The sequence below is a fragment of the Cottoperca gobio genome, chromosome 1 (genome assembly GCF_900634415.1).
Source record: "Cottoperca gobio chromosome 1, fCotGob3.1, whole genome shotgun sequence".
Classification (NCBI taxonomy): Eukaryota; Metazoa; Chordata; class Actinopteri; order Perciformes; family Bovichtidae; genus Cottoperca; species Cottoperca gobio.
In genome coordinates, this window is record NC_041355.1 from 15,193,809 (window position 1) to 15,219,022 (window position 25,214).

General features: G+C 40.2%; 1 protein-coding gene across 1 annotated transcript in view; it reads left to right on the top strand.

The window, feature by feature from the left end:
- The window catches only part of sgcz (sarcoglycan zeta), a 325,525-nt gene that overhangs the window by 166,386 nt on the left and 133,925 nt on the right, over positions 1-25,214 (top strand). Inside the window, exon 2 of the mRNA XM_029440797.1 lies at positions 4,924-5,133. Within this exon, the coding sequence (XP_029296657.1) occupies positions 4,924-5,133 (210 nt within the window). The remainder of the gene's footprint in view (positions 1-4,923; positions 5,134-25,214) is intronic.

Consider the following 25,214-nt stretch of genomic DNA (forward strand, 5'->3'; position numbering starts at 1 on the left):
AACGGGTCTAAAGGCCCTGTCACACATATCCGTATGACAGAAATGTATGCTGGCGCATACGAAATATCAGCAATAGGTTGATATAAATTAAGGTTAAGTTGTGATCGCTTGAAGGACGCAGACGTTACGCCGAACACGCCAGACTTACGGCCCTGTCACACAGTTCCGTATGGCAGAAACATGCCGGCGTATATGAAAAGTAGCTCAAAATGTGTCAGAGTCCAAATACGTCCAACTTTTCCACAGCGGTGTTGTAGCTGACGTATACATAACGAATACATAACTAATTATTATACGTATGTCAAACATTGATAGCGTATCACTTACCTATTTAAAAAGTATCAGAGCGTCTGGACAACGGAGCTGGAAAAGCGTAACATCGCCTGCTCTTAACGAATACTACTTATACCTTAGCTTATATCAACGTACACCAGCCGTTTTGCCAATATTTTGTATACGCCATATTTTTGTATATCTTATGCATTTGTTGGGTATTCGTCTGATACATTTTGTATTAGGAAGTGATGCTCTATCAATAGGTTAGACATGCGTATCTGTATATGTTCACTTTTCCGATCCGATGAAAAGTTGGACGTATTTGGACTCGGACAAATGTTCATATGCGCCGGCATACGTTTCTGTCATACGGATATGTCTGACAGGACCTTTAGAGCAGTGTTACTCATTGCGCGGCTCGCGAGCCTCTGCGGCTCGCCAAGCTTTAATTGGTGGCTCGTGTGGCAGTGGGCTAAATAAAGGGGTGATAGATATGATTATGGAGTTAATACAGATATTTCATAAAAACAAGCAGGGCTATTACATACAACCCATTAAAACACAGTGTCTGCTCTATTAGCCTACAAATAATAGATAATAATAATTGATAAAAGATGCAAACCGCGTTTCTAAACGACGCATCCAAAATTCAACGAAATTTACGCACCTGGAAGAGAAATGAGTAAAAAACAAATAGAGCAGCTTTCTTCTTCTGTTTCTGGACAACAAAGGCTCGTACACAGGACAACTAATACAGCTGAACGATTAACTGAGGCATCTTTTGAGAAAGCAAACCTTCTCAGACTCAAACATTGTGAAACACTGTTTTTTGGCTTCAGCTGAACTATTGTTTGCAGAGTTTGACAACATCATCCCAGTATTAAGGTAATCCTGCTTGTATTGAATGTATTGGTTGGCTGCATTGCATATTGTATGTTCTGGGTGGGATGACAGATTAATAAGCAGACGGGCTTTTTATGACTGGATGTAGCTTTTCACACTTTTCTGTAAAAGCGGCTCTCCTATTGACTTTGTCCTATCAATGTGGCTCTCACGTAAAAAATAGTGAATACCACTGGTCTAAGAGGTGTTATAAATTCATAATTGTTGCATTTTGGGCCTAAATGTGGTTTCAAGGGCTTTTTGTGTTCTGTACTTTCCATTTTGACGAGTTGCACATTGTCAGGAAAATTGCTGAAAAAAACAAAATAATTACGTTATTTTTCTTGCATTAGTGGTTATTTGTCTTATGAATTGGAGGTCACAGTTTTCCGACCTCTACGTGCACCACCATATCACCGGAAATGAAAAATCATGCCTTTTATATGCTGTACGTACAGTATTATATAGAACATTGGATCTGCTGAGATCACTTTTTCAGCACAGTTGATGTCGTGCTGTAATGGTAACCGTGGAGACGGGGCTCTAGTAGCTGTTGTTTTTATGGCTGTCAAGATATTATGATGTTAATAAAGTTAGGTCATGCTGTGCAGGGCCTCCAGGCTGTGGTGCACCATGAGATTGATTGATGACTCTGTTGTCAGTTCAATCTAAGAAATGCATTGGAAGAGGGAGGGAGGGAAGAGTGCGGGACAGAAACAGGCAGGAAGGAAAAGAAGGAAAACAAAATGGATTGATTAAGAACAGAGAGCGGAAAGGAAGAACGAAATTAGGTGAGTGAGGAAAGCAGGAGTAGAAAGAGTGTGGAGATTGAGAGTGTGAAGTTAAGTTAAGGGAAAACAATGGATGTGTAATGTGTGAGGGGGAGAGTGAGAGTGAGGACAGAGATATCCTTTGGATTGGAATTAAGAGGGAAGGAAATGACAACTGCAAATAAAGATGGATGGAAAGAAGAATGAAGGGTAAGGAAGAAGTGAGATGCAATGGAAAGGGTGGATAAGAGCAGGGAATGGGGCTTTTTCTTTGTTAAAAGAAAGTGTGAGAAAGTATGACACAGCATGAAATGTGGGATCTTTGGGGGAGGAGAAAATATATTTTTTAGATCAGATTGATAACCAGGCGTCGCTCCAAATACACAAATACTCACGCGAGACAAGTGACAAGAGCATAAGTGAGGATTGAGTGACCACACACAATCAAGAAGTCAAACTGGATTATTTCATTCAATGTCACAATATTATCAATATGCACCAAAACACCAAGACACATTTCTCCTATGTGAAAATCTAGTTGGCAATAAAACGGTCTCTGATTCTGAAGAAAATAACAAAAATAAATGTTTGTTTCCTCGGCTGTTTCACATTCTTGCCCTTGAGAAACACCCATGCAAAAAACATACACTCACACACACTCACACACAGATATGTGTATGTATTGATTCCCACTGTTGATACATGTTGATACATGCATGAAAAACAAAATTCTTAGCATTCCGGGGCACTGCAGAAAACTTCAGTACACACACAGCAAACATAACAGGACACACACACACACACACACACACACACACACACACACACACACACACACACACACACACTCAGCTATTGATTCAGAGTGGACGCTGAATACTGAGATACAATTATCACCAGCTCATTCTAACGCTCTATTCCACGGCAAAGCTATTGATTCATATGATTCATATCAAGGTGCACTCAAAAGATGTAACAGATGAACCAGCTGAGAATATTGCACGGTGAAAGGGGGAAACAACATCAATCCATTTGCCCACTTGACAAACGTTAAGCTCTTTCCAGTTGCTATGAATGTGCCTCTCATACCCACCTTGAGCCAAGATATAAATTAATTGGATTGTATTGGGACCAAATATTAAATGCATATTTGGTATGCACATTAGAAGCCGCTCCATATTTCATTTGCCAAAAAAGCCGATTATGATGATATATAAATCATAGCCCTTCGTCAACTCCTTTAAATCTGAATATATTAAATCTAAATATTAAATGCTGTGTTTGCCATTTTTAACAAATATATCACTGTTGCTATTCATTCCTCATCGTGAATGCAGGTAAACATATTTCTGTGTATTTCCGGAGATGTTTTGGTTGATTGAATCTTCATTGCATTTTGGGAGCATTTGCGCCTGGATTTGATGTGTTTTCGCTTTTTCATATCAAAATTCAGTCACCCAGCATCTCTGTTAAATCAGCTGGGAAATGGCTCCTGCAGTGTAAAAGAAAACACACCACTGAGTTAAACTCCGTAACACACCAACACACTGTGGGAATGGTATTGTTGGAGCGACACCATTAGCTTTTAGGTGATTATTGGGATTTTCACATGCAAAGTTGGGCTAAGTAAGTCTCGGCTTGCCGATAACAGTTGTGTGCTAAGTGAGATGCTTTTAATAATCATAAAAGGTGTTGCCATTTTAAAAAAAGAAATAGGGGACTTATTGATTTCAAATAAGAATATTAATAACAAAAACTAGGATAGGAGAATGTTAAAGGTTGGGTAAAACCTACAGTTTCTGTGCTCAGGTTATATATTCCCACAGTATCCATCCACAACAGACTCACAACTCCAAACAGTGACATTTTGCAGTGTTAAAGATTTTTATACGTTGTCGTAACACCAATAGCTCAATAAGGCCTTTGCTTTTCTAAGAGAAGCAGGACCCATGTGGAGACACACATCACAGATTGATATTTGCTTCTGAGATTCTTCTACTGAAAACCCAACAAAAGGCCAAGTCTGCAGTTTATGTTTTTTTTTTCTTTTCTGCAGGCAAAGTAAGAGTCAGCATTTTTGTTACCCATCAAGGCTTGTTGGTATCATCATGTGAGACTATATGGAGAAAAAGCTTTGCAGGGGGAGAGAAAATCAACAGTCACTGAGGTGTTAAGGTCATGCAGCCTCAGCAAATAAAGACATAATGTGTGTGAGAGAGAGAGACTGATAAAGAGGGAGAGGTGCAGAAGCGAGATAGGAAGTGAATTAAGGAGCGAGAGGGAAGCGAGTGAGAGAGAGTTTGAGGTAGAGAGAGCAAGGTGAAGAGAGTGAGAGAGAGTTAGAGAGTCAGAGATGGACAGATAGTAGTGCCTTGAAGCCAGTGTCCATATCTCTTGCCACCAATGACTCCTCCTGCTGCACTACAACTAATGGACTCTGTCCTCCTCTACCGTCTTATCTCACTTATTCTCTCTCTCTCGCTCTCTCTCTCTCTCTCTATCCGCACTTTCTATCTCTTACTCCTCGATTGCCGTGCTATCTCTCCACTTCACCGCTCCACCTCTATCTCATTTTTATCATTCTTCGGTCTTTCTCTCACTTCCAAACTTTCATTATCTCACGCTTTTGCTTTCTCTTTGTCTCTCCTTTTCTATGTTCTGCTTTTCCTCTTTATTTCCACCTGTTCAATACAGTTTCCATCATCCCCACCACCATGACCAACACTTTATCTGCTTCGCATCGATTCTCTTCTCTCTTTTTCTGCTTCAAATCTGTATCTGTGCCGAGCTGAACTATTGCAGATTTTCTCTCAAAATGAAATATATCTAGTGAGAAATAAAAACAAAAGAGAGGAATGAAACTATTAAATATAAATACATATCTCAAGAAAGGCACTCACTCAAAATCAGTGTACTGTTTTGAAAAAGTAAGTAAGTAAATTATAAATATAAAAGTGATTCTTATGTATATTCTTCATATTTGTGTCCCTTCCAGATGACCCAGGAGCAGTATATCCTCGCGGCGCAGCCCAACCCGCTCCACCAGCGGGGGGCGTCGGTGTGCGGCGCCCAGGTTTACCCAGCAGTGGGAATCTACGGCTGGAGGAAAAGATGCTTGTACTTCTTCATCCTCCTCCTCCTCGTCACCATGATCGTCAACCTGGCGCTGACCATATGGATCCTCAAAGTCATGAACTTCACTCCGGTAAGAGGCGTGTGTGGATGTCATGTAACTGCCATGGCGTTATATGGCTTTGTGTTTATGTGAGAAAGCTGCTTTAATGCTGTAATGTAATACAACATGAGAGGGATGATAAAAACAACAAAGGATTTTACAAGAGTGTGTGTGTGTGTGTGTGTGTGTGTGTGTTGCACTAATATTGTCGTTTTATTTCAAATGTTCTCGTCCAATTGGTGGTGTCCACTATCGATGAACATGAAGTTGCATATTATGAGGTGCATTGCCACTACACCGATTCCAAACTTAAACTGTAAATGAGATATTGTTTCAACTGTAAAGTCCACACATATGTAATGTTTTCCCGTAGTTATTATTTGTTTTTGTGCACCCATTCAAGACCTTATTTCAAGAAACACTACTAATTTGTTAGTATTTGTAATGCTTACATTTCTTTTCATATACTGTAATACCTCTTTACAGTATTGCGAGTCTTGTCCACATTAAGACTTTCATTTCCAGATGAGATTTCGATGTCTCTTCTTCTTTGTTCCACAAGGAGTATGTTACACATTGTTCATACTGCCAGTCCGCTTTGCTCCGCCCACTTTGGGTCTCTAGTGGTCTTGGTTTGTTTTAGTGTTTTGTTCCGCTGGCTATGTTTACATTGAACTCCTACTGACTTCTAGTGCAGCTATTCTCCCACTGTTTTGGGATCATTTACAAAGCTAGTTATTTTCTTATTTAAATGTGCTCGAGAAATCACATGGATAAAAAAACGTCAAATTAAAATGCATAATATCAATGACCAGTTACGTTTGAATATCACCACGCCAATCGCGACACATCATCAGGTAGACACAAACGTGTTTTGCCAGTTTTTTTCAAAACGTTTGAGAACCTCTGGTCTAGCAGATGTGTGAGTTATTCCCCGTCTGTCAAAAGCAAAGGCAGCAGTAATGTAACATCCTCAAACGTTTGAGCGCTGGTGGTTCGCTTTCTGTTTCCTGTTGACAGTTAAGATTTGTATCATTTCTTTGAACCACCACTGCCATCTTTTGCGTCAACCTATCCCAGCCTTAACCACTGTGGTGGCATCATGCTTCGCTTTGGAAGGCAACAACAATGGACACATTCGTTGTTTAGTTTGGTCATCTTGGATATGACTGGTGGTTTAAGCACATTTGCAGTGACCGCATTGTGGACTACACCGCGGTGCAAAATTGAAATCAGCTGAATCAGTTCAAATAATAAAAAAACTCATCTCAAAGCCTCTTTTTATTTATTGGCTTTTCAATGTGGCTGACATCCCTTTTCATGCTCTATTGCTCTTATTTTGTGATTTTAACTATGTCTCTATTTTCATTATGTTTTGTTATTGCTTTTGATGTCCAGGCTGTGGCTCCTTTCTCCCTGCATTGTAAGCACCTTTGTGGAAAAGCACTTTGATGCGCAATGGTTTTTGTGCTTTTAAAATGCCAAGTAAGTATACTTGACTTTACTGATTGGTGGAACAGCCAGTGAAGCAATAACAGATAATGAACACCAGCACAAAATACTAACAACACATACTCTTAGGCCAACAACATCTCAAGTCAATGCGAGCTTCTGTATGTGTTTATTCATTTATTTTCAATGGAGACTTTCTGAGCATGTCATCCAGGGGTTACATCATTTGAACATCCAATATCCCATATTGCCTTGGGGCTCAAAGACTACACTATGATAGTATATATGCAAATGAGGCAGAATATGACCCCTTGAAACCTCTGGTAAAGCCTCCCCACATCAAGCCTTATGTTTCAATAAGCGACTTTGCAATATAAAAGAGGTGGGGGGAAAGGCAGCTAAATATGCCCGAGGGGAGGCATCCAGGACTAAGCATGAAAGAGCTGAAGATATTTCAAAAGCTATATGCTGAGTGTGAAAAATAGAGACAGTATGAGCGAGCAAGAGACATGAGGAGTTATTAGGGCAGGGAGGGAGTTAAAAATAAAACTGATTCAAAAAAATGTTGGGTTCATCAATAACACTTAGTTATTGAAAAGTAAAGGGGTGGAGGTCAGGGTGATTGATGGGTTTATAAGTGTTTACATCTTATCTCTTGCTAGTAGTGGTCTTTGACATTGGTATTATTTGATTTTGACCACAATGTCTCCCTAATCTCAATCAAGTGGTTTTCAAATGCCTGATGTGAACATTTTACGGATAACAAATAAAGTAATATGAACTTTCATTAATCTTAATGAATAACTTCAATCTGAGTAGCATTTCATGTTCTTCAGCATATGGCTTTGACCTGGCAAAGAAAACAAGTTTCACATATTTGTTCTTTTGAGTTGGGATGACAAGAATGTGAGAGAGTGTGAGAAAGAAAATCATATCCAAAAAATGGATTTCTGTCAGCTGTCAGGATTTAGACTGTCCTTGAAAAAATTATTGTAAGTAAGTAAATAAGTAAGTGTTATCCTCCAACAGCACCCCTTCAGCTGCCCATGTATTAAGCTTGTCCCTAGCAGTGCTATATGGTGACGTTTGAAAGAGAGTAGCCGGCGGAGTAGAGATCAGTGTGGTTGACATAGAAGGGAAAAACAAAGCATGACCAAAGAAAACCAAGGAAAAGAAGTAAGACAGGCAGAGGAAGATTGAGAGAGACTGCATTGGCATGGAGGCCTGGAGGTGGGAACAACATGGGGTGGGGATGATGGGTTGAAGAACAGAGTGACGGGGATAGAAAAGAGCGGATGGGATTGATAGGGTTGAGTAAGTGTCTGTCTCCATGTGGTTTGAATGTAGTGTTTGGACATCCCCCCTCAGCTTCCCCCCCTCCTGTCCTCTGAGGTCCTCTGAGACATGGAGAGGTGTCACTGCCCCATGGAGGGGACGTCAGTGGATGATGACTTACAGAGACAGTCTGGAGTTTGTTAGCCGTGTGAGCGATGTGAGTTTCTGCTTATCCTCCTAAGTGTATTTTCATAAAACCTGTATACTGTGTTTGTAGGCAACATGATAAAAACAATATATTGTTGCTGTTCTTTTGAACCCACTGTGACCCCACACTGGCTGCTGCACCTACCTGCACACGCACACGCACGTGGTGATATTTGGTACAAGCTCTTTCAAGAATGTCACATAACAACTCTATTAGCATTTCAAAGAATTCTTACAGCGTTGTCTGACTGCATTAAGCTGTAAAGTAGACCTTCAAAAAGTGAAGAATGCAAAGAGTGAGAGTCGTGGTGTTCCCTCACGTACTACTGTTTCTTCAGACGTATGTTGCTGAAGGCTGAAGTAGGGATCCTGGTGGATAGTAAACAATGGAACAAAGTTACCAAGTGTAACCTTTACGTGTTTGTATCACACATTCCAGTTAAAAAACATTGTTGTAACACATTATGTATGGGGTTCTGGTATGAGCAAGTCTGGCTATTAACAAATAATATTAATAACTATTAATATTAATAAAATCATAAATAGGTGTTGATAATAACTGGCACTACAACGAAGTAGGTGCATTTGCTCAAAAATACATTAAAAATAAATTATTTATTATAATTGTTAATTATATTAATTATTATAACTTAATTTAGACCAAGTCACCTCAATAGGGGCACCACCTCCTCATCAGAATCTCTGAATATGATGAATATGATAGCCAGTCAATGTTGTCTCATAAAATAGTTATTAGACAATACATTTAACGTGTACGATCACCTGGCGAAATACCCAATGTTACCCATTAGCTCAACACAACAGTTTACACGATACAGTTCAATGAATAAAAAGCACATCAACACATGTACACACATGTCTATGCTTACTTACCTGTGTAAAGTTAATGTATCCTAAATAATAAACTATGACCAGTAGAGGTTCGGCTTCTCTCAACTGTTAGCTTAGCTGGCCAATCCTTTGAGTTGGAAGAAAATCAGTGTGCTGTTTTCTTTTGTGGCGGCGTGTTGCTGATGGAGTCGTTGTCTCTTTGTTGTTCACAGCTTGTTAAGATGTGTGCAGGACGGAGGAAACCGGTCGCTCTGTCTGTTATCTTGCAGAATACAGTTAGCTCCTTGCTAACTATTTGTTGCTCCGATTGTGAAGGCTAGACAGCTGTGGAGACCCTCTGCATGCAATAGACTTGTTTACTTTGAACAGGCGCTCTCGTCAACGCCCAATATAGTAGAAGAAAGTCCACTGATCAGAGAGCCATCCGTGCTGTGGGCTGCGGCGGTGTGGGGAACCGCACTGGCACTTGTGAAAAGGTGACATCAGGTTGCAGGAAGTGAGGGAGGGTCTTGCTTCGAAGGATCATGGGAAATTGAGTCCAATAGCTCATCTCCATACTTTGAGGATCTCAACAAAATCCAGTTGGATAAACTTCTGACTGACATGATTCTGTAACATTTAAGAAGACATGGGGCAAAGCATACTTTTGTCTAGAGTCTAATGATTTGCACAATACAGAGCAAACTAACTGTAAGCACCAGTCCTGTTATCATGCGTTGAACAAAATGTTTACTTGTCTTGGAGACCTCTTATCGGGCATTCATGTACGGATACAAAAAGGCAGGCTGTCTCTCACCCTTTCACTCTCACTATCTGTCAGGCTTGTTTGTGGTTAGCACATAATAAACATATTCAAATCCAATTGACTGTTTTCTGTTTTGCACATTTGTTTCCTCTTGTGCGTCGTACCACATCAGCGTAAAGTAAATGTAAAGTAAATGCACTTTGCACCTCCACACCTTTGATGCCTGGTGCCTCCTTATGTAGCAGATTTCCATCAGAAACACCCAGCTGCTTTCTGTGTCTGTGCAGTCCTATCTGATCACTACCTAAGACTCATCGTTATTAGGCCAAAAACATCAGAAATACAATCTCACTCATACAATCACACAAACACACACTTTTTCATCATTTGTCATTTCCATTTATCACCATTCAAATCACGTCTGAGTGGCTTCAGTATAATGAAAGCCTTTCTCAAACTTTTTGTTTTGTTTGGAGTTGCCAGATGCGATTCTCATTTTGATGGTGTGGGGAGAAAAAGAGATTTGCTTTTGAAGAGACAGCTTTGGCAGTAAATTGGAGAGGAGGGACTTGTGGGATAGGAGTTAACGTGTGTGTGCGTGTGCGTGTGCGTGTGTGTGTGTGTGTGTGTGGGGAGAGGGAAACTCAGATAAAGTGTGTGTGTATGTGCCAGCAATTATTTAGCAATTGTTAATGCTGATGTTCGAGTGTGTGTGCCTCTCTAAGCAGCTTGTGTGTGTGTGTGTGTGTGTGTGTGTGTGTGTGTGTGTGTGTGTGTGTGTGTGTGTGTGTGTGTGTACCCACATGTGTGTCCAGTCCTTTGGGCTTTTACTGCAGAGAAATTCAATTTCAGTTGTCACTCACCAATCAGCCTGCCTAATTCCTGGTCTGGACTAGACTATGCTGTGAATGTGTGCGTGTGTGTTAGAGTGCGCAGTGTGTGTAATGTGTCTTTGTCTTCTCAGTACCTGCTCGATCCACAACGTTTTGTCTCTTCCTAACATGGTTTGTAGTGTGCTGCTCTGCATTCTGGCATAATGACCTCTTACAATATGTGCATAACATTTTTTGAATGCTCCTCTTGAACACTGAAGTCGTAATCCAGATGTGATTTATCAACGTTCAGTTTTTTTTTTTTTTCGATGCAATTAAATCTGCCTCCTCTAACACAATATGGGTGTCAAAATGTCACAAGTGCTCACGGTGAAATAGCAGTATCTGTCTTTACAGCGGGGGAGAAAGATTCCATCGTTAAACTTTGTGCGGCAACTTTGTGCTCTTTTAATTCTTAACCACATCCAGCTGATAAATACCACATTAAATTGATGAATGGTAGAAAATAACCCTAAAGCAGCCAGTGGTCTGTATATTGTTTCAGCATTCTCACACATATTGTAAACTTTTACTGGCAGTGTGCAAAGTGTGCTTTTTACATTTTGAAATCCTGATTGGCTGCCAGTCGGAGGGTGCAAACAATACAACGTTGTTATTGTGATACTTTTGAGATCAGAATTACAGCGTGCTTAAAAGATGATAAAGCAACAGTTCAAAAATCTATAAAAAGGACCAACATTAATTAGAAGTGGGGTTATGGCTGCATAAAATGGGGTTTCAAAACAAATCAGCTTATGAGTAGCTTATCAAACGGAGGCAAGAGAGACAGGCAGTCAGTGATCATAACTATAGGTCAGTGTCTCATTATAATGTCTCACTTTTATAAGAATTGACAATTGTTACATTTTTCTGCACTAATCCACTTTGAATGTTATAATGAATACGATTATTTGAGCTTTTTCTGAGCATTATACCACATGAAGTGTGATTTTAAAAAGTCTTAGGCCTCATATGCCACAGTTACAAACATGTACGTGATTGCTGTGGGAAAAAGTAAGGACAGGAAAGCATGAACGCGGAGCTAGCAGGCTTACAATGGTATTCCACAAGTTTTTAATTATACAGGGTCTTATCAAAGGCCGTACTTTCATTAAACCTCTGTGTTCTGTCCTTACAGTCACTGCACGTACGCAGCATTCCTCCTTCTTTCCCGCTCGTATTATTTTTCCATTCAGTTACTTGAATAAATATATAATTACATCAGATTTTACTCTAGGCATATGCAGGAGGGAAGGTGCAGCATATTTGACCTCTTTAATATTTGCTTCTTTGTAATCTAGGGTGAATTTGCCTCCATATGTGCCTTTTCTTTGAGAATAACTGCATTGTATAATCCCTACATTGTACTGTCCTTCCTTCTTAACACAACGTAAGAACACAAAATACTCAGCGGTCTATATATATATATATATATATATATAACTTTAACATTGTTGATTTGATTTATTCTACTTTAAATCAACTGTTAATTATGTGCACATAAAATCTACGTCTTGTTACTGGCAGTTATCTGAGGACGACACCAAATCAAAATGTTAAGGTCATTTAATTCAGCACATTTCTTACGACCTTACAGTTTTCTTAAAGAACTAAAGTACCAAAAATAAACTGTAAATAAATGTGTTGTAATATTTTATGCCAAAGGAGATTAAAGGGAAGAGAGCGAAGAAAAAAATCCATCTTTTTCTGTGTGGAGCATTTACTCACTGCTGTTTAGCACACACTTTGAATTTGTCATTTCCTCCAGGCAAATAGGGCGATAGGTACATGATCTCAATTAGCGGAAGGGGTGCTCTTTGCTGTCACAGCTGCTCTTGTGATTTATGTTTAAGAGATATGTGTGTGTGTTTTTTTTATAAAAGCCATGGCTGGTATATCTTTAAATTTCTTCACAAATAAACTCATCTCAAAGATCAGTGTGGTAAAGAGCGAGAGATAGGAAAACAGAGCGATTGGAGGGAGGGAGTTAAGCAGGGAGGATGGTGAATGATGCATGAAAGAAGACAGATAGGAAAAAAGGAGGGAGAGCGAGTGATGGTAGTAAGTGTGTGTGTGTGTGTAGTTTAAATAGAGTGTCCCATCATCCACGCTCAGCTTCTTCCTCCTATCCTCTGCCTCTGGGGTCCTTAGGGACTTGCAGAGGTGTCTGTTTCACTGCCTCGTGGACTGGAAGTGAGTGGATGAAGGGCTGGTGGAGACGGACAGCTTGTGGAATTTGATGTGTGACTGTGTGAGTGTTACTTTGTTCATTAAGGTACCGTCACCTTCACTATCTTCTAGTTCAGGGCCTCTTCAAACCGGTCTGTAAACTGTAAACTCTCTTGTGTCTGTAAATTGGTTCACTTATGTATGAAATTGTCAAATTAGAAGTTTTAAACACAATTCATCGATCATATATACATTATATATACAGACTATAAAGCTAGGAGTGTGTGTGTGTGTGTGTGTGTGTGTGTGTTTGTGTGTGTGTGTGTGTGTGTGTCCTTCGCATTTCTTGAGAAGCGTTCTGCACACTTGGAGGCTGTATAAGAGAGTGCAGTGTCAAATGTAGTCCAATTTGGCCAGCTGGTTTACACTTAAGCCTGTGACTTTTAAACCAGAAGTCTCAGAAAATAACTTATTTTCCCTGTTGCTGAGGGTCCAGATAATTATATCCATATAAGCCACAGCCTTTTGCATCTAGATTGATGGATTTTTGCCATATTGAATCTTGTCAGAAACCAGTTTCTTCGCTACTCCTCCACCGTTTGAGCAATCGTAACCAAATTTGGTACAGGCTGGAAAAAGTTCATTTTTCAGATTTTTGATGTTCCATACAGTTTTGCTATAGCTTGGCCTCAAAGCTAGCTCAAATGCTGTGGGCAGAGCTTATATTACAATACAATGTCATGTCTACAGAACGTTTTCTGCTATTGCAACCGCATTCGGTTGACATTTGTAGATATCATTTCTGAGTGACCACGACTGGTGACAAACTTGGTGCCATTTGGCCAACATATGGTATGACTGTCCTTCCCATATCTCAATAACCGTTCATCAAATCGACTTCACGCTTGGCATTTGTATTGCTTAGGACCCAAAGGAATGTGAAGCCGATCGGCTGAGCGGTTCTCAACAACGCCGCAACTTGTTCTTCCAGGAGCCAAGCAATTGGCCTGCTCCGAACGGACACGCTATAAACTACATAGGAAGATAATACATCTGTTTTAGTTCAATTAGTGAATCTGACCTCTGATTTCCACAAATGATCAGGTAACTTAACTTCAATCGATCTTCATTAGTACATAAAACTATTGAATACTGATATGGAAACCATGCTTTATTTAGTTTGTTAGTCCATGTAAAACAAGTGATAACGTCTAGCATTATTTATTAAACATTACAGGGAATTATGTACTCATGTGTGAGCTCAGCGATTCATTTGAGGTTAAAGACTACAAGTGCCAGAATAAAAACAGTTGTGATTAAAATAAGTGTATTGTAAGTATCACAAAATGGTTCACTCAGCATAAATTCAACCATAACTCATAATCTGTGTTAAAAAATTCAATCCATCATAATAATAGATTTAATGCTACTAAGCATGTCAAAGTGCAAGACTGTCATCATGTTTTTTCAGTGTGTATGTGTGTCTTTGTGCCCTCTCACACACATACACACAAACAATCTGCTGTTTGAAGCAGTATGAGCTCCCAAACCTGCTGTACTCAGCTCCTCGTCTAGACCAGCCACCGTCATTATAGCTTTTCACACCTGCACTGTGTAATTTATCACACACACACACACACACACACACACACACACACACACACACACACACACACACACACACACACACACACACACACACACACACACACACACATTTTTCTCACTTTGTCAGTAACACTGCTGACCTCAGGTAATGGGAGAGCCCAGCGTGAAATACTCTGTCCTCCTGTGTCACACACGCACCCACACACGCACACACACACACCCACACACTCACACACAAACACACACACACACACACACACACACACCCACACACACACACACAAACACACACACACACACACACACACACACACCCACACACACACACACACACACACACACACACACACACACACACACACACACACACACACAGGGAAGAGGGGTTAATGTGACGTATCCATCAGACTTAGAGTGCTGACACACCTGATGTTAATTGCTTGAATGGTCAGTGCACACAGACACACAGACACAGACACACACAGAACAAAAGACAATAGAAATAACAATGTTTATCCATAGAGGACTTTTCAAAATCTAGGTCACAAAGTGCTTCACAAAGACAGCAAAATAAAAAAGTCATAAAGATGTTTGATATTTGCAGGATGTTAACTGAGTGAGAGTTGTGCTTGATTGAGTTTATCACTCCCTCATTAATATAACTTTATTTTCTCACCAATATAGATGGAAATGTTACAAAATGCCTAAATCTGTTAATTAAGATGCCGACCTAACGATGCCATGACTATCTTATTACACACTAATCCATATGGTACCTATGAGATAGAAAAAAAGGCCAAGTAGTCATTCAACATGCTACAGATCTCTGAAGCAGCTGAGTACATATTTAAATTAAATGTCACTACAGGGGGTGACTATCGTATTCAATTTGAAACAGATTATTTGACTTTTATGTCAAACTGTATCTGTAGATTAATACCAAATTGTCATGTGGGACTTATTCTTATAGCTAACTGTTCATGTTTTTACGAGAACATACAGAAAGCTGTACGATGCTCATGGGAGTATTGAATTTTCACCTAATGTTCCTTTTTCCACACATTAAGCCACTCGTCAGTGATTTTCTACTTGCCTCCTGTTGGATTTAGCTTGTATAATGTCATAATCTTGATAGGTTGAAAAACTTGCTCTTTAGATTCATTTAGTTTCCTCAATGGACCATTCTCACCATCCATACAATGGTGTTGGAGGCTGGACAAATGAAAAGTACCTCAGGTGTTGAACATTTCTAAATCCTGAAATGGCAAATCTATCCTGTCACTTAAGTGGATTTCAAATAAAGTCGTGGCTTTTTATGATTAGTTGAATTATTATTATGGCGTCTACAAAAAACATTTGGTAATACTGAACATGGAGCAGATGTATTGTGCAAGGTAGCACTGTTTTATTGACTTTGCTTTGCACTATTCTACGGCGTCTCTGCTTTACTTCTACTAACATTCTGAGTTTCTTCACCACTAGTGGAGCTGAAAAAAGCAACGTTTTAATGAGCTAGTCTGTATATACACATACACGCGAGAAGCATGAAGGTGACAAATGAAGCCTTTTCACGGCAGAAGGTGGAAGTCAGCTTACATTTTTGTTAAGCCCCATGGATATGTAACGTATGAAATGTCAGCAAAACTTAATAGTCTGGGCGACACGATAGCAAAGTGGTTAGGGCGCACAAGGGTGCAAACACCTTGAGCATCGAGTCCATTCCCGGCTGGCCGAACCATTTGCTACATGTCATTCCCCTACTCTCTTTGCCTACATTTCGCCACAATCACTATCAAATAAAGACATAAAAGGCAAAAGATGATGTTTAAAACAAAAAAATAAAACAAATGGTCTACAGTGAAAATTCCCAGGTCTACCTTTAAGCTTGAATGCCCTCCAAGCCAGGCCAAAACCATCACAGCGATGAATGTATATCACCAACGATAAAAGATACCAAACAAAAAGGAGAAAAATAGGAAAACAAATCTCTGTGATTGACACTGTATATCTCTGTCTGCACAAAACAAAGATGTCTTTTTATAGAGTCAGCAGCAATTTCAGTGTAAACTCACTGAGAGAGGCAAGAACTTTAACATTTAATCACTTTGATGTGTATTTTTATGCATCGACCCAAGGGTATTTTTGTGTGCGTGGAAGACAATCAAATAGTGTCCTGGTAAATATCTGACACCTAAATCTGAATCAGTCAGCACTTTAGTCCCATTATTTCCAGTGGCAATATGATAAATAAGGAACACAAAAACAGTGGACTCTTGTCCTGTCTGCACAGCTCTATAAGCTCAGTGTGTGTGTGTGTGTGTGTGTGTGTGTGTGACTGTTTGGGACAGCTGAGCACTTTAAAAGCTGAGAAGCTCTGCTCCGCTTCTGATTCCTCACTCAGCATAGTAACACGTCATGTTAATTATTATCACACTCACAAACAAACAGTTGTCTTGGCAGTGGAATCTCACTTGTCACAAGTAGATGGAAATGATTTTCAACCAAACAATATAAAAAAAACAATATATATATATATATATATATAGTATTGATATCTTATCTCTCCATGTCACCATGTTATGATATGTTATTTTATTTATGCTATTTTATTGCGCAGCACTTTGGTTGTTTTTCAAATGTGCTTTATAAATAAACTTGATTTCGATTCGATAGTTGTCAACAACTTAAATTCTTCTTGTGAAGCATCCATAACTGTAAACACATAGTAAATGACAATATAATATAACACAGTTGTAATAATATAAAAGATGTCTTCATAAGAGTCATGGTTATAAGTAGTTATAAGCTTTGTCTGCTGATGAAGATCATGTGATATGATCAAAAGCACCAGATCACCCACTAAATGGATTATCAACGTTAGTATGGTACACACACACACACACACACACACACACACACAACATACCACCAGAACCAGGACATCATTTACCATATACCATACAAAAACATTATGTTACAGGTCATTTTGCATTTGAAGATGGGCTGTTTCCAGTGTCCTCTTCTTCTTCTTCATCTCTATGATCAACTAACTCCAGAGGGGTGGAACAGATCTTGGATGTAGCACGAAGAGATGAGGAGAGTTTGTGTCTAGATGACAGTTTACTTGGCAACATCCTGACCCCGCTGTCCTTTAGTTTGTCGGAAACCGGGTGGATCTTATTGACCTGGCGTTTACGAAAGCAGTTCCACCACGGTGACTTCTTCTCTGATCTCTGAGGAGGCATGTCACTGCCCGGATGACCAACATCTTCTTACGTCATCTGCAACCGGTCGTTAGAGGATCCTGCACTCATAGAGGCTTTTATGGTCTCTGACTGAACAGAGTTCACCTCATCATTGATTCGCTCTCATGATGTCTTCTTTGAATTTAGGAGTCATGCTTACAGACATGTCAGCACCAACAACTTTACAGAAAGCCTCGCCAAAGAAGCTTTTCAAACTCTGCTGGAGGTTGTCCTCGAGGATGACAAATATTTTTTCTGAGGACAAATTCCCACATTCCTGGGAAGAGGTTGGACTCATCGCTGTCAAAGTACCATGTGGGGGGTCACATTGATTCACGGCTTGTGAAAGGACATCAGTGATTGTCTCAATGACGAGCCTCATCAACTCCGCACACATGTTAGCCAGCTTGTCCTCCACATTAATGTCAACACCTATTCTTATTTCCATTCGCTGCCTTAAAAAGAAAAACAAACAGAAAGTGAAACAAAGCTTAAAAAAAAGGCCAATTTTATTCAAGTGTTTCAGTGAGAACATGACATTACATACTCTTCACCAAGGCTGCCAAAGAATCCCTTGATTATGTTATAGAACATGTTTTTCAGGCCAGTGAGCTGCACTAATGCTGCTTCTACATCCACGTCTTGGAGATCCTCAGGATTTCTGTTCTCTTCAGGACGTGGAGAGCCAGACGTCGAGTCCCTGTTTTCTGACCCGACAGCTTCATCCACATCCTGTTCTGTTGACAGCTGGACCTTTCACATTAGTAATAAACTCCAGAGGGACAAAGTTCCGGTGAGCTTCCTCAACAGCCTTGATGTCCTCACTGGAGGCAATAGGGGCAGAGAGAGATACCTCTTCAGGACACGGGGAGCCATATTATAAATATCTGCCTTCTGACTCGACAGCTTCATCCAAATGTTGTTCTGTTGCCAGCTTGACCTTTGTCTTTGCTTTTGATTTGCAGACTACATCTTCTTGTAGATGTTGATTTCATGTCTGCCTGCAGAATTGTCATTTTTCCTGTTAGATTTACAATACTTTTGTGTACTGGCAGTCCAAACTGTCTCGCAGACATCTTTGTCATCTTCCTGGGAGGGTGTATCAATCTCCAGGAAGGAAGTCTCTTTCACATTAGTGTCTTTAAATGTGGAGTCGCTGCTCGCTGACCGGACGATCTTATCTGGGCGTTCGGCTCCTGGTGTTAAAACCATGTGTATGACAAGGTTTTCTGTGGCAATCTCATGCTCCACATTACCAACCAATTCCAGAGGGTCGGAGCTCAGGTCTGCTGTTGTTGCATCCCTGATTGTCCTCAGTGGAGCGTATTGGGGCTGTGGGAGGGACATGCAGAACCGTCCAAACCCTGTTCTGCTGCCTTTTTTCCAGTTCCAACGCAGACTTCATCTTCTTATTGATCTTTCTGCCCTGTCCGCCTGCAGATTTCTCATATGTCCTATCTGAATCACAAGATGTCTGTGTACTGACAGTTGTGCTTATATCATGTCCTTCTTATCCTGATGGTCCTGGTGTTGAATTCATCTCAGTGACAAGGTCTTCGTATGAGTCTTCCAGTGTCTCACCTTGGTGCTCTGTAAAGAGTCGCCGGAGGCCAAAACACCTTTCGAACTCCCTCTCCACTTTTTGGTTAACACGACGAGCCGCTTTGATTTATCTTGATCGCCATCAGCCTCCCACCTGGAGATAGACTGCATCAGCTCGTCGATATTTACAGAAGCCCGATTGAGGGTCTCTGAGGCGACTAAGCTGGCAATTTCAGAGGTAGCCGAGGAAGTTGAGGAGACTGTCTTCCCGCTATTCCTGCTGGAAGGATTTGAGTTTGAATCCGTCTCTCTGTCTTGGAAATGCTCTTCCTCATTCTCCATTTTATCTGGATCCAGAGGGCTTTGGTTGTTTGACTGTTGGAAAAAAAATCATACAGTGACAAACTATAAGATTCAGGAACTAAAAGTACTTCCAGAAATTTTACTTGAGTCTTAGAAACGGCATTAGGAAATACACTACTAGTAACGCAGAATGGCCCCACACGTGTGTGTGTGTGTGTGTGTGTGTGTGTGTGTGTGTGTGTGTGTGTGTGTGTGTGTGTGTTTGTGTATAATGGCAGCACACATTCCACGGCAACAGTGAAACACATGGCCCCGTGTCGTGTGTGCTCTTCTTCTAAATACAAAACAATGAACAAAAAGAAACAACAAAATCTGCAATCAAACACCAGTCATCTCATGAATCACACCTTCTTCCCTTTTATACTTTTGACACATCATTTAACTCAAGTAATTTATTTTGTGTTTAAATTGTACAGTAATTGCAGCCCGACCTCAGTCCTCCTTCCTTTTCTACCAGTCCACCAAGAGTCTCTCTTTCTTTCTTTCCGCTCTCTTTTCTTTTCACTGAGAACTGGCTCTCTCAGCACACGCAGGTCATAGTTATTTTTGGCGACCCTCAGTTTGAAGAGGCTGGCCCCGCTGTTGTTAAGTTTGAAAGAAGCACTCTGGGCGGCCATGGTGCTGGGGAACACTACCACTACTGTGTAGAGGTGAGCCGGGTCGTTGCCGTCGCCCTTTGCTCCTCCGGCTCCCACACAGGCCCCGAGCCCAGCGGTGGCTCCCGGCCCAGCAGGCCCTACACCAGGACAGGACAGGACAGGAGCCACAACCTCCTCCTCGGCCTCCCCGGGGCTCTTTCAGCCACTGGATCTTGGCCCCGCACATCGACAGCTGGTATTCACAGATCAGATATGTGTGTTGTATAGCTACTGTCCTCACAAATCGAAATAGTCCTGACAATGTCCATTTGTGTCATGAGCGGGGTTTATGCATCTAATTATCTACTGTCCTCATAATTAAGCATGGTGTCAGGTTGTTGCATTTTGAGTTGTGTTTTGTGTACTCACAATTTCAAGTGAGATTTGTGTTGTATGGCTTAAAATAGATTGTTTGATATTCAACACCTCTCTGTGAAGCAAGTGGAAAGGGGTGTCCCTCTAATGATACAAAAAACGTGTTTGAAAAAAGTGTCCTTTTAGTACACATAAACCCGTAAGTGTGTGCGCGTGTCTGTGTGTGTGTGTCTGTGTGTGTGTCTAGCAGGGGGTGTTCCATCTAGCATGCAAGTGTGTCTGTGCTGTACAGTATATATGTGGAAGCAAAATATCACTCAGTCAGCAGTTTTAGCCTTGTTATCTCTGCTGGCACTCTATCAAAGATATAAACAATGATAAATTATAAACACACACTCATCTTAATGGAGTCAGTGTGTGTCTATACTGTCCATGTTTGGATGATCAGATGGGACATTTGTTTGTGTGAGGGATATAGGGGGTTTGTTCTTACTTTTATGCTGACATGCTGGCTCGCAGCTGTGTGTGTGCGTGTGAGTTTGTGTGTGTGTGTGTGTGTTTTAGTACATGTACTGAGGTTTCATGAACTGAGGAGAAAGAAACTTAACGCCCAACACAATCCCTGCTCCGTGGGCATCTTCTTCTTTGCATGTTTTGCTTGCTTATTTTTTAAGCAATGTGGTCACATATTTGAGGAGAACAAGTTGATGAGATTATCTTTTGTTGAACGTCTTTCTCTCGTACAAACAGTCTCTCTACATTCAATCTGTTGTATTGATTTAGATATGGATTGCAGGGAAGACAGGGATTTCTGAACACACAGGTACATGTATGCTGTGTTGGCCTTTTGACGAAGCTACCTTCTACTTCTCCTCAAACAGCCCCTTACTGATGACCCATAGTTGAAAGTATTCAGCTGTTACTGTCATTTCACTAAAAGTGAGTAGTTGAGTCAGATAAACCCTTGTCTCAAACTTCTTTAAGCGTCCATTCTGCTGCAATCTATACAACATGTGAACCAATGGTTATACAGAATGTTGTGATCATAATGTAAAAGCATAAAAGGAAAAACTTTAACAAAATGTTGAGAAAATGAATTTCTCATTTTTCATCAAAATAATATTTCAGCTGCGTACTGTCTGCTAACACGTTCCGTTATTTCCCAAAGCATGCTTTGTTCTGCGCCTCTGCAACCAAAACAAAACACAACAGTCCACTCACTGCGTCGCTGCCTCGCTCTAACTCCTCTTTTGAAAATGTCCCTTAATGGCAGAAAAAACAATGATGTTGTATTACAACTCCACAAGCTGCTGCGCTCTGTTGGTTCCAGTGTTTTGGTTGGTGTGATGACGTAGTTGCAGTGTCCCCTCTTCTTACTCATCCCGTCTCTTTCTGCTCGCCCTCGCACAATTTCTTCCTCGGTATCCTCTGGCACAAACTGATATGGTAACAGTCGCTCAGCATAAAGTATAATCATCTTCACGTCGGAGCTCCACATGACGATATTGTCTTGTGATTGTGTCACTTTGCCGAGTTACTCTTTGTTTACTAACTAGTATGCATGTCTTTCATCATCCAGTGATAGTGGACATATGAGTTTGCATTTATGTGCTTTTGCGAAGCTAAAACCGTGTTCCACTCAGCAAACAGCTTTCATAGACCATTGGACAAAGCTAAAATCTGATGATATTCACATTTGCATTCCATGTTGAGTTTCAACGCTGCTGTTTGCGGCACTTAAATGGCCAAGCTCCACTAGGAACAATTCACACTCTGTCAGTTTAAGGGTATTAAAACTCTAAAAATGATATAAAGTTCACAAAAAACGGTGCAGACGTGTGTTCCATTTTAATATCTTGGCTATGTGTAGCAAGTTTCAAGGCTCTGCGGGTAGATGTTGATAGGGTACTGAAGTTAACTGAGACCAATGGGCCCCTGGAAGGTAGGGAACATGTATTAAAAAATGACAGCGTCACTTGCATGAATTGGGAAAAAGTTGTCAGGAATGCACGTTTTAAGCTCATGTAATGGTGCTTTAACATAATATATACTGTGCATGTTACTTTAATAACAGGCTTGATGCTCCCTGACAAGTGAGCCTCAACTCTTTACCAACCAGTCCACTCCAACATTGGCAACACATTAGCAGAATACAAACACTGGAAACAGCTTTAGATTAAGCCATCTGAAACCTGCAGTGAGCTCAAGTCCTTTTTATTGTTAGCAAAGCACACATCCGATGTATTCCACAAAGAGTTAAAAGATCCATTCTCCGTTTCATTGTGCATTAAATGATTTCTAGAGGAGATGAAACTATAATGATACCCGTGGGAAAATAGGATCGCTGCAGCGGCAAATAAGATATAGCAACGGAAAAGACCTGGTTGTAAATAAGAATAGAGCAAATGAGGTATTATCAGACATAACAAAGAGTACAATTACTTTACATTACAGGTCATTCAGCAGACGCTCTTAACCAGAGCGGCTTACAGGGAACTAACTACAAGGACAGTCTCCCTGGAGCGATTCAGGGTTAAGTGCCTTGCTCAGGGAACAATGGTGGCAGCCCTGGTATTGAATTCACAACCTTCTGGTGGTCTGTTGGAAGCCGTAGACCACCAGGCCATCACCTCCTCAATTACAGCACTACTACATGTACAGTGAAGTCAAATGTATAATAAAAAAATAATTTCTGCATTATGTTGCTGTGTGTAACACAGCAACATAATGCAACGGATATGAATAAAGAACAAGCTATTAAAATATATAAAGAATATGAGGTAGGAAAATAATGTCAGAATCAGGTGCAAGGCTGCATGAAAAATGCATGAATCAATGTGAGCTGAAGGGATAAATTATACGGCAGTAACCGTAATGGACCAAGCTTTAATGTTACATATCAGTGCATTTTCCACAGTAATAGCCTTCATTCGGTTCACTGAATTGCTAGCGTAGTTAAAAACAAAATTACATATTCTCTGAAAGTGGTGTAAGACGAGTGTATGGGCCTTGAGGTGACCATTTTAGATGTTATGCTACCAACTTCAACGTCAACCTTGTGGATATGATACTGTAATAAAAGCCGTTACAGTAGAAACACTGATGATCCATTTCTTCGGAGAAGCATCCATCTTTCTCGTGTAAATGATCTACAAAATTGGCAATGTGAAGGCTGTGTCATTCCATTTACATGTTATGAATGCATACTGAGCGCCAGTACATAGAGCACAGAATATGTGGCTCGATCTAACTTCCAGCCTTACCTTCCAAAACATTCAGTAATGTGTACGTCATGCAGGTTTGATACTTCAATACAAGACCTACCTCTGTCTGAGTGGACTGAGGGTTGCTGTATTTCCAACTTCTCCAGCAGAGTGATACATATTCTCACGAGTGTCACATCAATTTCAGCAGCCACATTTCCCCAGTTAAATGTTCCGTCATATCAATGATTTAAGATTATAAATGTACGTTTTGAACCACAACTTCCAGTATTTAGATGAAGGAGCTGGTGAGCCAAATACAGTAGGCTCCACTTGGTATCTTAATATGTCAGATATATCATTTATAAACATTTAGGTAAATCAGGGTCTCCAAAAAAGGATTGAGACATCCCTGAGAAAGCACAGGAAATTGAATATTCTGAAAAAAGGCATTTGTAATGATCCAGCATTGCAACATTTCTTTCATTCTTCTTCTTCTCTCTAATCCTTAAGGGAGTTTAACTGTACCGTGAAAAGCTTGTTATTAAAATTGAGCTGTGATAGGCTTCGTTATTTGTTGATCCTGAAGTCCATACAAGCAATGCATGTATTGCTTGAAAAGAACATTGTAATCACTAATATCATAAATCATTGGGATTCTACAGTGCTAAACGTTTTGAGACTTTTAAATGTGCTGTGACGTACTTTGTACTCTCTCTGGTGTTGGTGCAGGTGCAACATTGGCACTTTGAGGTTACTGAAATCAATTGAGTTAACAAACGTGCACATTCTGTACTCTTATATTTCTTTCATGTAAAAAGGGTTTCATGTAACCCTGTATGATTTCTTATTCATGTCGCCTTTGCATTGATCTCTTTATTCTTGTGCAATAAGGGGACTTACAGAGTGATCCTTTTAAAAAAAAAAAAAAAGGTTGGAGTTTTGACAAGTTTAAAATGATACGTCATATTTTATTTGACTTTTTTCTATTCACTCTCTTTGCTTTTCTTTTCTCTTCCTTTTTACATTGGGTGGAGTCCTAATGCTGTGATGCATGAAGGCCATCCTTAGAAAATGTGTGGAGCCAGGTTGGTAAATACACCCAGTCGAGCTGTTTGTCTGAGTAATGCTGCTCCTACGAGATGCCTCTGCTGCTGCTGTAAGGACACAGTGTAGTTGTATGAGTTCGGAGGTTCTAAACAACATGTAAACCTAATGTACCATTGTTGTGCTACTGAGGTGAATAAAGAGAAGATATTGACAATTAATAAACAATATTAAATGAAACTTTCTCATTTGGTAGGAATAAGACTTTAGATCACATTGTTTTATATCCAACTCAATCATCAGCCAACCTTGTCATGTGTGTTTTCACTGGCACATTCTCCGGCACTTATCACCAAATATCAACTCATTCACATCTGAACAAAGCCACAATGTCACTGCAGAGCTGATACAATAATGAATAATTACTTTTGCAACTTAGATAACATCAGGATACAGTCACACATAAATGGCACACAAATCATTTTTTCGTCAGCATTTAGTTGAGAAAGTTGTTGAAAAATATTGTTGGCTTTAGTTCTCTATTTCACCCCCAACTAATGACATTAACCTCAAAGAGA